The 13,474-nt window shown below is 41.4% G+C and overlaps 1 protein-coding gene across 2 annotated transcripts in view; it reads right to left on the reverse strand.

The window, feature by feature from the left end:
• Nucleotides 1-496: 496 nt before the first annotated feature.
• The window catches only part of DCAF12 (DDB1 and CUL4 associated factor 12), a 34,783-nt gene continuing 21,805 nt past the window's right edge, over nt 497-13,474 (reverse strand). For both annotated transcript variants that reach the window (XM_072841701.1, XM_072841700.1), the window contains exons 5-9: nt 8,447-8,640; nt 7,138-7,203; nt 5,379-5,541; nt 3,160-3,338; nt 497-2,640 (exon numbers count right to left, since the gene is read on the reverse strand). In XM_072841701.1, coding sequence (XP_072697802.1) covers nt 2,482-2,640; nt 3,160-3,338; nt 5,379-5,541; nt 7,138-7,203; nt 8,447-8,640 — 761 coding nt within the window. In that variant the 3' untranslated portion in view covers nt 497-2,481. The remainder of the gene's footprint in view (nt 2,641-3,159; nt 3,339-5,378; nt 5,542-7,137; nt 7,204-8,446; nt 8,641-13,474) is intronic.

Raw genomic sequence — 13,474 nt, forward strand, 5'->3', positions numbered from 1 at the left:
ATTGGCTATGAGGAAGGTGGTATGATTCAGCAGTCTTCCTGTCTCTCAGCTATGGCCTCAAACAAGCCCTGGAAAGAGCATCGCTCCCTATGGTCACGGTTTCCTTCACAAATATATATATTTAACTATTTTATGGGGCACCTGGGTGACTCAGGCCATGATCCCAGTGTCCTGGGATGGAGCCCCACCTCTGGCTCCCTGCTTGATGGGGAGCCTGCTTCTCCCTCTCCCTCTGCCACTCCTCAGGTTTGTACTCTTGCTCTCAAAATCCTTTTAAATTTTTTATTTGAGAGAGTGAGAGAGCATGAGCAGAGGAGAAGGAGCAAGCAGGTCTTAAGAGTTTGTATGTTCGCACCTGATCAGTTTCTAATTTTCAGGGAACTCTTGTGTTCCTCTTCTGCTCCAAGAATCCTAGCCGCCCCAAGGTAACCTTCCAACCAGTCATTTGGGGCCCTTTTCCTGCTGCTTCTTGGCTATACATACTCAGTCAAACCACTTTGCAACTGGAATAATATTTATTTTTTTTACTTGGCAAAAAGTCAAGTGCTACATTTTTAAAAACAAAATTTCAAACAAACATATTACCCATCACAGAAGAGGGTCTGGCAACAGTACAAAACATCCTACTTAAGATCTTTTTTTTAAATATACAAGTTGGTTTAAAATGATAGAAGTTCTGTGAGAACTAAGAAATCTACAGCCTGTAGTTTAATAATAGAAAAAAAATTAAGACAATTAAAAGATCTAAGTATCCAGCATTTTACTTAATTCCCTGTTTATAGCACCTATTTATCTAGGTTAGAAGATGAGAATTCTAGAACCTGTGGTGTGCACCTGATGTATCACCAAGATAGGGTAGACTTGCTGTCTCCCTTCCCCACCAGCCCCCATTACCAAGGAGAAGGCACTCTTTTTTTCAATCTCCCCAATGAGACCCAGAGCAGAGGGGGATAACTGGGAGAGCAAATTAGAAACTAGAGTGCAGGAATAAATAAGACTTTTCCTTTCCCCAGGATGGACTGTTGACAGAAGAAGAGTATGTGCTTAGAATGGAGGAGGAATTTGTGGGTGGGAACAGCTGCTATCTGCAACATGATGCGTAAAAAGCAAGGAATAACTGGACATCATGGTCAGTTGCCTGCAAGTTTCAAAACTTCAGACTAAACACAGTTCAAGGGAGGAACAAATTACTAGTCACATCGATGTTTTTACATGCACAACGTTGCTGGCTATAGGCCACCCACCACCATCCCAGGGCTGAGCCAACAGAGTGGGAGAGGTGGCTTCAACTCCAGCCCCACTGTAATAAAAAAAATGAACATTCCACACATGAAGCACTCACTACACACAGATAAACCCTCTGCTTACCCCCACCCTCCTGGGCTGAACCCAATTTAGAAAAGCAAAGCAAAACCCATTGGGGAGATTAGAAGAAAGGCAAAGGAGAAGTTTCTCTCCAAAACCAAGGGGACTGAGTATGTGAATCTTACTTAGCAAACTTAAGGCCCCCTGCTCCAGGCCCCTGAGATACCAGATCAGGTCTTGTTTGAGGGAAGGTAAAGGAAGGCTGGGATGGGGATTATCTTTACCAAATTCTACCAAGCCTTCTGCAGCCTCCAGAACTGCATCTGGATGTAGACCCTGATGTTTTAGGGGAGTGGCCACTGGCTAAGCAGATGGGAAGTTAAAGTGGAAATGACACACAGAAGTATTCTCACCTGGGAACACAAAGTTGGGAAGTTAGGTAGGGAACGGATCACTCTGGAGTCCTGGTGTGAGTGTCACCAGGAAGCCTGCAATCTAACTCAAAGGGTTTTCCTGGTGGTGATTGTTTTTTTCTGTTTTTACTTCCTATTATCAGTGCTGTTAGACTTTAAAAAACAAGTAAAGACTAGTCCCAAAGCTGACTCTGTGAATAAAGTTGTTTGTCTTTTTTTTTATAAATATTTTAATTACAAGTAATTCTTACTCCAGGTAATTTCAGTGACACACAGTATTTGCAGGCACACAAGTTCTTTCTTTCTCACACACACAAACACACACAAACACACAGCCCCCAAACTTTCACAGAAAGTCTGACAGCAACCACATAATTATAAAGGAGCCCTACCTCTCAAGAGTGAAGTAAGGGTGAGAATGACTACGCCAGCCTAAAGAAGTGAGAGGGGAGAGTGTGTGTCACTTAAAGAAAAAATACAAATAAGAATTAACAATGTTTGGTTGAGAAGCCAGAAAGAAAAAAAGACAGTAAAATTCTGATTACCGAAAGCAAAAAAAGGAAAAAAAAAAAACCCCCAACGATAAAAAACACTTCAGATATCTGTACAGAGCTTCCTGTCAAGTGCCTAAATCATAGGCAAACTCTCGTGTTCCCACTAAAATGAGGGCCTCACACAATTGGAAGAAAATAGAAAAAAAAAACAAGAAAACTAAGGATTGAAATTAGTGTAAATCTCTGCATTTTGGGAGAATTAGTTGTCATTAACTCCAGAGTCCAGCATAGTTTCCATGAAGCCCTGAAGGGAGGGGGCCTCCTGCCACAAAGAGTTTCGTTCCGGACGAGTCGTAGCAGTGGGTGTAAACAGCATTGGGGAAGAAATCAATGTCCGAAAAGTAATTCCTCCAGGTTTCATCATGATTCTATGGGAAGAATAAGAGACTCTGTTAGTACCTCTAGGCCATGGGGCAGAAAAGGGGGTAGGAAGGGACAGGAATGCCTTCTGGTCTTAAGAGGAGAGGGTCCTGCATCTAATCTGATGTCAAGAGACTCTGACTGGTACTCATAGGAATTGGAGCCTCATTTTTCCAAATGAACATTAGGGAGGAACTGAGCAGGCTGAAGAACTGCTATATAAACCTAAGGTCTCAGGAAAGCTAGAACCACTCTTTAGTAATTCAATGGCAGCCACAGTGGGAGGGGGAGGGGGTTCCTTCTCCTTCCTGCTCTATTATCACCTACAGTCAACTAGTGTGTCTTAACTGAGCCTCAGTTTTCCCATGGATATGTAGACACAGAGCAAAATCAAGGGAAAGTGCCTTTCTCTGCTCTAAGGAGTATGTGAGAAGCTGGTGTATCAGTGGGGGTGGGAGTAGATGGGCAGACTGAACATAATTTTTCTTCTCTGTTCAGTAACTCTGTTCAGGCAGGGGCTTACTCACCAGCCAGCCTTTGCCAGTGGTTAGTTTCAGATTCTCCCCTGCAAGTCTGGGCTTGGACCCATAACAAGCTGAGAGCCTCTCTTCCAGGAATCTCTGAGCTCGGATGTCATAGAACAGCAGGGAGCCCTGCCCTGTGCCCACAGTGATGATGTGCTCATAAAAGCTCACTGACCGGATCCCTGAGAGAGAGAAAAATAAAGGGCAATGAATAGGGGAAGAGTACACATTGATGGTCTGCTACCTGAATTTCTCTGGCACTGAACTCACATGGCACCTCGATCTACCAGACAGTGCTTTTCCCAGGGATATACAGCACAGATAGCTCATGTGAAAGCTTGAGAACCCTGGTCTCACAATGCCCATTCATACACTAAAAGGAACCCTCCCATAAGCCTTAGGGAAGTGCCAGAAGCCTGATGAGGTCTAAGATGCCTTTGGCCTAAGACCTTAAAAGTGTGCCCAAACCTCCCTGGCCCCCTACTCTTTTTTTTTTTTTTTTAATGGCCCCCTACTCTTGACTCATCATGGAGGCATCTTTCATAACTCTAAACTCTCCCTAAGTGTATTTCCAACTTGTACTGAAACAGTAACCTGCATTATTTACAAATCATTATATTAATAAGGACTTTTTCCTATCTGACCTAAAATCACTACCACAGCACTGCAAGAGGTCTTTTATCTGGTATTGCATCTGTGGATAAGTAAGGGTATGGGATACAAGATGTCTCTTGGCATATAAGAGGTGCTCAGTAATACCTGTGGAATCAGTATTTCCTTATTAGGCATGATAGCTACTCCTGTAATAGTAACCAAAATCTCTTTAAGCCCCCCCCCCCCTTTTTTTTAAAGATTTTATATTTAGAGGCGTGCCTCGATAGCTCAGTTGGTTAAGTGTTGGATTCTTGATCTTAGCTCAGGTCCTGAGCTCAGGGATCTAAGTTCAGGCCCTGCATTGGGCTCCACACACAAATACATATTTTTTAATTTAATTTTTAATTTTTTAAGATTTCTTTTTTTTTTAATTTTTAAAGTAATCTATCTAATGTGGAGCTCAAAATCACAAGACAAGAATCACATGCTACACTGACTGAGCCAGCCAGGTGCCCCTCTTAAAGCTTTTCATTGCAGACATTATTCCATCCAAGCCTATTTATTCTTCCCCTTACAACTCTCACTACACACATTATTCTTTCTGCTCTGAAACATGAGTGTCTTCACTATAATCGAAAACAAACCCCCAAAACAAAAGTCACTTTTGTGTTATTTGCATGAAAATAAACACTACTTGAGAGAGGCTAAATTGTAATCCATATTGTGCTTTTTAGACTCCAAGATAATGTATCCACATTTTTGCACAAGAAGGGGAACAGAGAGATGAAGAAAATACACTGTTAATCTGAATGATCTCAGTTCTAGTGCATGGCTGTTCTTCCACCAACCTGTGTGATTTGAGCATGTTACTTAACTGCTCTGGGTTTCAGTCTCCTCATCTATAAAATAGGATTAACACTAACCTTACCTTTTCCTACCTGCTTCCTATGGGGTTCTGGGTAAGATGAAATAAGATGGCAGATAAAGGTACTTTGAAATCTTATAGTACAAACATAAGTCTTTTTATTCCTTGATAATGAAAGAGTGCTCTTGGAGAAAATATGTTATAAAAGATGGGAGGTTGAAGCTGAATTCACCCAGTGGTCAGAACAGTATTTTCTTTAGCTTTATACTGAGGTATAATTGACAAACAATATACTGTACATATTTAAAGTATACAATTTTAAGTTTTAACATATATATAAACCCATGACACTACACTACAATCAAAGTAACGAATATACCCATCATTCTCAAGTTTCCTCATGCTCTTGGTAAACTCCTCATTGCACATCATCCTTTAGCATAAAATGAATTTTATAGTTCAGACAGGGCACCAGTAAAAAACTACCACAGGGAAGTCAAGATCTGTGAAAAGAATATGAAAACCATCAAAATCCTGACTACTGGGTTTCCACTAACAGTTTCTGCGGCCACAAATTTGCCTGTGGTGCTTGAAGCTCTGTTGCCATTTGCAGATTTTTAATTAACCTCCCTTCTTATGTCACTAAACACCTTCACCAAGTTCCATAAATATCACTACACTTGTTTTGAAACCAACATAGAAACTAAAATCAAAGCCCACTTGCAATGCAGCTATAAGCCTCAGGGGCATATGGGACTCTTACCACTGCCTCGCTCCCTGGAGCAAACAGATTTGACATTGTATGATGGCTGCCGTGGATCCAGGAAGGAGACATGAGCTTGGGAGCCCACTGCATATACTGACCATTCACTACCATAGGCCAGGCACACATTCTCACGGCAATATGGTAGTTTGGTGGACAGGAGCTGAAACAGAGAAAGGAGTGATGCACCCATAGCACTACCAGAGAGAATACCATAGGGCAAGGTTCTTAGATGCCCAATTCTGTGGGCTTCCTTCATACACAAGCCACACAAAGTCAGAGACAAAAAGACAAGCCCTGATTAAGGAAATAAAGCCCTGTTCTACTACTAAGTAAATAAGAAAAGAGAGGGTGATTATAGTAAGTAATAAGATCTCAATACTGAAGAGGACTGATTAGGAAAAAAGATTAAACTGAAATTAAATAATCAGAAACAGAAAGGCCTACATCGGCAGGTTATTTCCAAGGATAATCCCAGGGCAGAAAGCTAAGGTCACACTCTTGTTCTCTGCCATGACCCTCTCTGCTACCACCCTCCTCACTGATTTTCTGGCTATTCTCAGCCTAGCTCCCCAGTTGTACAGGAATTGTACACTACAAAAAACACACCCATGAAACTGGCTCAACCTCAGCTAATATCACTCAGCCTTAATCCTGGATCCTTGTCATTCAGCCAATCTTCAGTGAATGCCTACTGCATGTAAGGCAGGCATGAAGCAAGGTCAGTGGAGCTCAAAGGCTGCTATGACATGAATGAGTCATAATTCCTGGAACTCTGCTTCCTCTTGGGATAGTCTATCATAGAAGTAATAAGCAGTAAAAGCCTCTGGGACAAAAAGGGGAACCCAGAGGTAGGTCTGACTTTATGCAAAAATTGCTTGTAAGGATTGTAAATATTCTCATTACCTATTATTTCAGAGATTGTTTATCTTAGTTTAATTGATTTTTAGTTGCCAGTCATTTCTTTTCTTTTCTTTTTTTTTTTTTTGATTTGCCAGTCATTTCTAACCTTTAGGTTCTCCTGCCCTTACAACATGCCAAATGGTCAATAATCCATAAGCAAATACTATTAATTTATCTATCTAATCTATCTAATTAATTAATTAATTGATTTGACAGAGAGCAAGAATAAGCAGAGGGAGTGGCAAACAGAGGGAGAGGAGAAGCAGGCTCCCCAAGAGTAGGGAGCCCAATGAGGGACTCAATCCCAGGACTCTGAGATCATGACTTGAGCCAAAGGCAAACGCTTAACCGACTGAGCCACCCAGGCATCTCCATAAGCAGGTACTTAAAAGCCTTGACTAGAGGACTGCTAGTTAAAGGAGTCTCTCAGTAAGTCTTTTGCAATGTGAAAAAATGTCCCCCTCTGATCTCTTGAAAAGTCTTGAGAGGCAAGTCAGACTCAGGGTTCCATGCACTGTGCAGTAACATGCCCAGTAGAAACCAGTGGTTTATTATTTATTTTTATTTATTTTAAAGACTTTATTTATTTACTTATTATTATTTATTCATGAGAGACACAGAGAGGCAGAGACATAGGCAGAGGGAGAAACAGGTTCCCTGAGGGAAGCCTGATACAGGACCTGATCCTAGGACCCTGGATCATGACCTGAGCCGACCACAGATGCTCAACCACTGAGCCCCCCAGGTGCCCTGAAACTGGTGTTTTAGACAAGAACAAAAAGGCTCAGGAAGAATGAAAGTATTTTAACCAAAAGGTGAATTTTTAGGTAAAATCACTGAGTCATGTTCATCACACCTTAGACAGTGTATTTTCAGCCTTCCAGAGATGGAAATAACCATCCAGAGATACTGCTCCCAGTTCCTACAAGAGCAATGAAAAACAGGTTATATTTCAATAGCTAGCAACTAATATATGGTAATAAGCAGGGGAAGACCCTGAAGGTTGGGGTCCTCCCATTCTTCATTCTTAACCCATGATGATTCCAGGAGGGGAGCCAGGGATTGTCAGCCCATCATCTTACTCTAAAATGTAGCTGGACAGCTAATTATTATTAAACCATTATTATTCTTTAAAATTATTTATTTATTTATTTATTTATTTATTTTATTTATTTATTTATTTATTCGTGAGAGAGGGAGGAGGAGGAAGAGAGAGAGAGAGAGAGAGAGGCAGAGACACAGGCAGAGGGAGAAGCAGATTCCCTGCAGGGAACCTGACATGGGACTCGATCTTGGGACCCCACGATCTCGGGACCCCAGGATCATATCCCAGGCCAAAGGCAGGCGCTAAACCGCTGAGCCACCCAGGGATCCCCTTATTAAACCATATTAAATCAAGGTTGCTTCTTGGGAGAACTCAAGCAGGAAGCCAGGTTCTAGCAGTAATGTAAACACCCATGGTTCAAAAAACTCTTACTATGCTATCATTCCCATGACATCCCATTGGATAGTTACAGTAGAGCACACATATGAAGGACAGTTTCATAAATCGCAGTTTGAGAGTTCTATGAGTGGAGGATCTAAATCTATCTCTAAGGAATAATTGTGGCCATGAGATAGGAGACTAAGGCAACTACCCTATAAATCGTGGCCTGATTCAGATTTTGGGACCTTTTCTCTTCTTTGGGGTCTGAGTCTCCATCCCAATATTCTACTTAATACCCCTAGTTTCAGATATGACCCAATGATTAGGTTAAGATCTGCTGGCAGTGTTGAGAAGAGGCAGTGAAGAATAAAAAGAAACAATACCAAAGCGAAAAAGCAATCATTTTTGGAGGGATTTATGAAAATCACACCCAAAATAGAGCACCAGCAAAGGCATGTGCAAATGAGAGATAGTAAAAAACAGGTGGCTCTGAGGTAACTCTGAGAGGCTGACCCACAAATACAGACCCTCCAGAGAAATACTGCACAACTCAACGCAAGGGCTGGGTTTCACAATCTCAGTTATAATTTCTCACCAGCAACCCTCAGCCTTCAATCTTCCATGGGCTCAGAACTAAACTATGTAGCAAGAACTGACTTGGGAAGAGAAGCAAAGTGCCAAGATATAAGCCAAGAAGTTGAAGCAAGAGAAACAGCCTTCCTCTTTGGCGACCTCATACCTTGTTCTTGTTGTTGAAGGCCAAAGCCCGGACCTTGCAGTTGTCAGGGTTTGTGTCCTCCTTGGGAATGTCCTTTAAGGCCTTGTGAGTGATGTGAGCATACACAGGGACCCGTGATACATTGTGCCTTGCATCACTTTTGGTCAACACATCGTCTGTCACCTCCCAGAGTCCCATAGAGCCATCCCGTGAGCCTACAGGGCAAGGAGAGACCACAGATGTCAGACATACCCAACTCTCCATGGGACAGTCCTACAGAAACCAAGATGTACTTTTTTAGTCTAGCTCTTTGTGCACTATCCTCATATGTGCTGAACTTGGTCAGGTGCCCCACTACAAAAAGAACAATATATATTAATAGCTACGTCAAGAGGATGATTCAACTAAAATGTGGGAGTTAAATGTAACATTTAATCTTTGGTGAGATTTTTTTAATTTAAATTTTAAGATTTTATTTATTCATGAGAGACAGAGAGAGAGAGAGAGAGAGAGAGAGAGAGAGAGAGAGGCAGAGACACAGGCAGAGGGAGAAGCAGGCTCCATGCAGGGAGCACGATGTGGCACTCAATCAAGGAACTCTGGGATCACACCCTAAGCCAAAGGCAGACACTCAACTGCTGAGCCACCCAGGAGTCTCAGTGATATTTTTTTTAAAAGAGAGCATTATATAGTTTGAGAATGCTCAGTAATTTTCCAAGTCAAATGCTTAGATCACTTGGGCATGCATGCACAGGTGATGTTTGCTGGGCAGTAGCATTGGGGAACCTCTACCTTAAATCAGTGGTGCTTAATCTTTTTTGACTCTTACATGCCTCTAAGAGACCTAGGAATGTTAAAGACTCCTTTATCTAGAAAAATACACAAAACACCACATTGTACAATTTCAGGGAGGTTCATGAACCTCTTGAAGGCTTTCCATGGACCCACAGGGACCATAATTCCCATGTTTGGGGCACCTGGCTGGCTCAGTTGGTACAGCATGCCACTCTTGATCTCAGGGTCATGAGTTCAAGCCCCATGTTGGGCTCCAGGCTGGGCACGGAGCCTACTTAAAAATAAACATAACAATTTTTTTAAAATTGAAAAAATCCTTTCTAGTAAAGTTATTTGACAACTCTCCTTTAGACTAAAACTTTCCTTTTTTAAATTTTTTAAAAAAAATTTTATTTATTTATGATAGTCACAGAGAGAGAGAGAGAGAGAGAGAGAGAGAGAGAGAGGCAGAGACACAGGCAGAGGGAGAAGCAGGCTCCGTGCACCGGGAGCCCAACGTGGGATTCGATCCTGGGTCTCCAGGATCGTGCCCTGGGCCAAAGGCAGGAGCCAAACTGCTGCGCCACCCAGGGATCCCTCTCCTTTAGACTAAAAGGTACCCTTTCCACATTGCAAATCTCCTGAATGCTTCATAATAAAAATTATCTAACTTGAGAGAAATATCATCTAATTTGTTGGCTTCATAAGGCTTATGGGCAGAGATTCAAAGCAGAGGTTTTATTACATGTGAAATCTAGAAAAGGCCAGAGAGAAGGACACATCTGGAGATAGAACTATGCATGGTTTATTATGCAAATTAAAAAAAATAAAACTATACAAGTTTTATTGTGAAAAATTCAAGCACACTGAAATACTGAGTTTTATTTTATTTTATTTTTTTAAATACTGAGTTTTATAATGAACTGTTCAATTACAAGTATAGTCTACCATCAACATTTTATTATACCTGGTATATTTATCTATATATTCATCCCTTTGTATGATCCCATTTTAACCAAATAAAAAGATATGCACTGAATAATGACTGTTAAGATATATTTTAAAATATTAACAGTAGTTGTCCCTGGATAGAGAGATTGATAATTCTTACTGCCTTCTTAATCCATATTAAAACATTTCTTATGATAAACACATATTTCTTTAATAAGGAAAAAATTATTTAATATTTTTTAATTTTTATTTATTTATGATAGTCACAGAGAGAGAAAGAGAGGCAGAGACACAGGCAGAGAGAAGCAGGCTCCATGCACCGGGAGCCCGACGTGGGAATCGATCCTGGGTCTCCAGGATCGCGCCCTAGGCCAAAGGCAGGCGCCAAACCGCTGCGCCACCCAGGGATCCCGGAAAAAATTATTTAAAGAACGAGTTTGGCAGCATCATGAGGACTTGATTGGAGAAGGGGTGCCTAGGTGGCTCAGTCAGTTAAGCATCTGTCTTTGGTGCAGGTTCTCAATCCCAGGATTCTAGGATTCTGGGATTGAGCCCTGCATTGGGTTCCCTGCTTAGTGGGAAGCATGCTTTTCCCCCCTCCCTCTGCCTGCCACTGCCACTGTTTGTGCTCTATCTCCATGTCTAATAAATAAAATCTTAAAAAACAAAAAAGATTGGATTGGAGAAGACAAGAACAGAAGCAGAGAAAAAATATGGAAGGATATTAGGGGTTATTCAAGATATAGATGATAAGTACACCAGCAGAGTAGAAAAGAAATTGTAGGGCATCCCTGGGTGGCTCAGCAGTTTAGCGCGCCTGCCTTCAGCCCAGGGCGTGATCCTAGAGTCCCAGGATTGAGTCCCACATCAGGCTCCCTGCATGGAGCCTGCTTCTCCCTCTGCCTGTGTCTGCCTCTCTGTGTGTCTCATGAATAAATAAAATCTTTAAGAAAAAAAAAGAAAGAAATTGTATCTAAGATGGTTGTTTTAATTACTAAAGTATAGGTAACATACAATGTTTATAAGAGATATTTTAGAAAACAGTATCAACATGGCTTGGTAATCTAAGGAGATAGGATCCTAAGAGGCATCTTAGTTTTCTGACCATGCACCTGTGTGGAAGGTAGAAGCATTCAGAAATATATGCCAATGGGGGAGAGGGTCTTGGAAGAAAAATGATGAGTATGAATATACTGAGTCTGAGGTAGAATATTCAGGGGTTGGTACTCATCATTAAGTATAACATTAACATCAGTTAACAAGTATTGAGCATTTTCTTTTTTTTAGGGGGAGGAGGGGCAGAGAGAAAATCATAAGCAGGCTCCACGCTCAGCACAGGGCCCAACATGAGGCTCAATCTCACAACCCCGAGATCATGACCCGAGACAAAATCAAGAGCTGGACATTTGGGCACCTAGGTGGTTCAGTGGTTGAACATCTGCCTTTGGCTCAGGTCATGATGCTGGGGTCTGAGATGGAGTCCTGCATCAGGCTACCAGCAGGGAGCCTGCTTCTCTGCTTCTCTCTCTGCCTATGTTTCGGCCACCATCTCTGTGTGTCTCGTGAATAAATAAAATCTTTAAAATAAAAAAAAAAAAAATTTTAACTGACTGAGCCACCCAGGCGCCCCTAAGCATTAAGCATTTTCAATACAGCAGCCACTATGCATTATTTCATTTAATCTTCTCAGTGAAACTCTGAAGTATCCATGTTACAGATGAAGAAAATCAAGTCTTAAAAAGCTTAGGGTAACTTGCCCAAGTGATGTTAATGTTCAGACTTAATGATGAGTACCAACCCCTGAACATTCTCAGTGATAAGTGGTTGGATGAGGATTCAAACTCAAACCTCTGATATCAAAGCCCATGTTCTGGGGTACCTGGGTGGCGCAGCGGTTTGGCGCCTGCCTTTGGCCCAGGGCACGATCCTGGAGACCCAGGATCGAATCCCACATCGGGCTCCCGGTGCATGGGGCCTGCTTCTCCCTCTGCCTATGTCTCTGCCTCTCTCTCTCTGTGACTATCATAAATTAAAAAAAAAAAAAAAAAAATTATTAAGAAAAAAAAAAGCCCATGTTCTTAAAATCTGCTAAACTGTTCAGAAAATGTAGATGTGGTTAAAATAAAAAAGAAAATGTAGACATGGGAGTTATCAGCCTGAAAACACAGATGTTGGTAGGGTATCTGAAAGAAGATGGGAGGCTCCCAAAGCAAGCCAAATCCTTGCTCCCAACAATCACATTTAGTACAGGTTACTGTCATAGAAGCAATCCCTATTATATAAAGGTGACAAGACTACCCTTAAGCAGCTCTCACTCTTTGGGGAGACAAATGACAGGGAATCCAAAAGCTTCTGAACCCCTTCTGGGTAATTCTGACCTGTGATTATGTTTGTTCATTAAATTTATTTTCCCTCTTGGCTGCTTTCTACTGCCCTGCAAATAATTGAAAGAAGAAATATTTATATTCCCTTAGCTTTATTAGTTCTTTTATTTAAATTTTGTTAGTTGACATACAGTGCAGTATCGGTTGGAGTAGATGTTGGTTTTTAAGTTTCATTTATTTAAGTAATCTCTATACCCAATGTGGGGCTTGAACTCATGGCACCAAGTTCAGAGTCATATGCTCTTCTAAGTGAGCCAGCCAGGGGCCACTGTTAAGAGCAGTTCTAAGCACAGGCTTTGAAATCACATGTGGATTCAGATCCTGATTCCACCTGTTACTATTTGTGTGGCCTCTGCTAAGTTATTATAACCTCTCAGAATTTAAATTTTCTGATTTGAGAAATGAGGCTAGGGGATCCCTGGGTGGCTCAGCGGTTTCGCGCCTGCCTTTGGCCTGGGGCGCGATCCTGGAGACCCGGGATCGAATCCCATGTCGGGCTCCCAGCATGGAGCCTGCTTCTCCCTCTGCCTGTGTCTCTGCCTCTCTTTCTCTCTATGTCTATCATAAATAAATAAAAATACATCTTAAAAAAGAGAAATGAGGCTAATAATGCTAATCTTTTAGTACTGTTCTGAGGATTGTATGAAATAACACGTGAGGCATTCAATTTAGTTACTATTATGATTATTTTTATTTGGGAATCTAGACCTGGGGAATTGTATTGTGTATCTCTAGGTTACCCTCTCTACACTCATTTCCATTTTTTTTTTCTGATGTCTACCATTGGGAAAGAAATCCCCTCAATCCTACACAGCTTTTATCAACAAAAAACAAACTATATAGCTGTACAGAAAATAACTACTCCTAATATTTCACATCAACTATTCCAAAACACTTTCACAACATTGTCAAAATGAAGCCCCACAAAAACATTGAGGTT

The sequence above is a fragment of the Canis lupus genome, chromosome 10 (assembly GCF_048164855.1).
Source record: "Canis lupus baileyi chromosome 10, mCanLup2.hap1, whole genome shotgun sequence".
Classification (NCBI taxonomy): domain Eukaryota; kingdom Metazoa; phylum Chordata; class Mammalia; order Carnivora; family Canidae; genus Canis; species Canis lupus.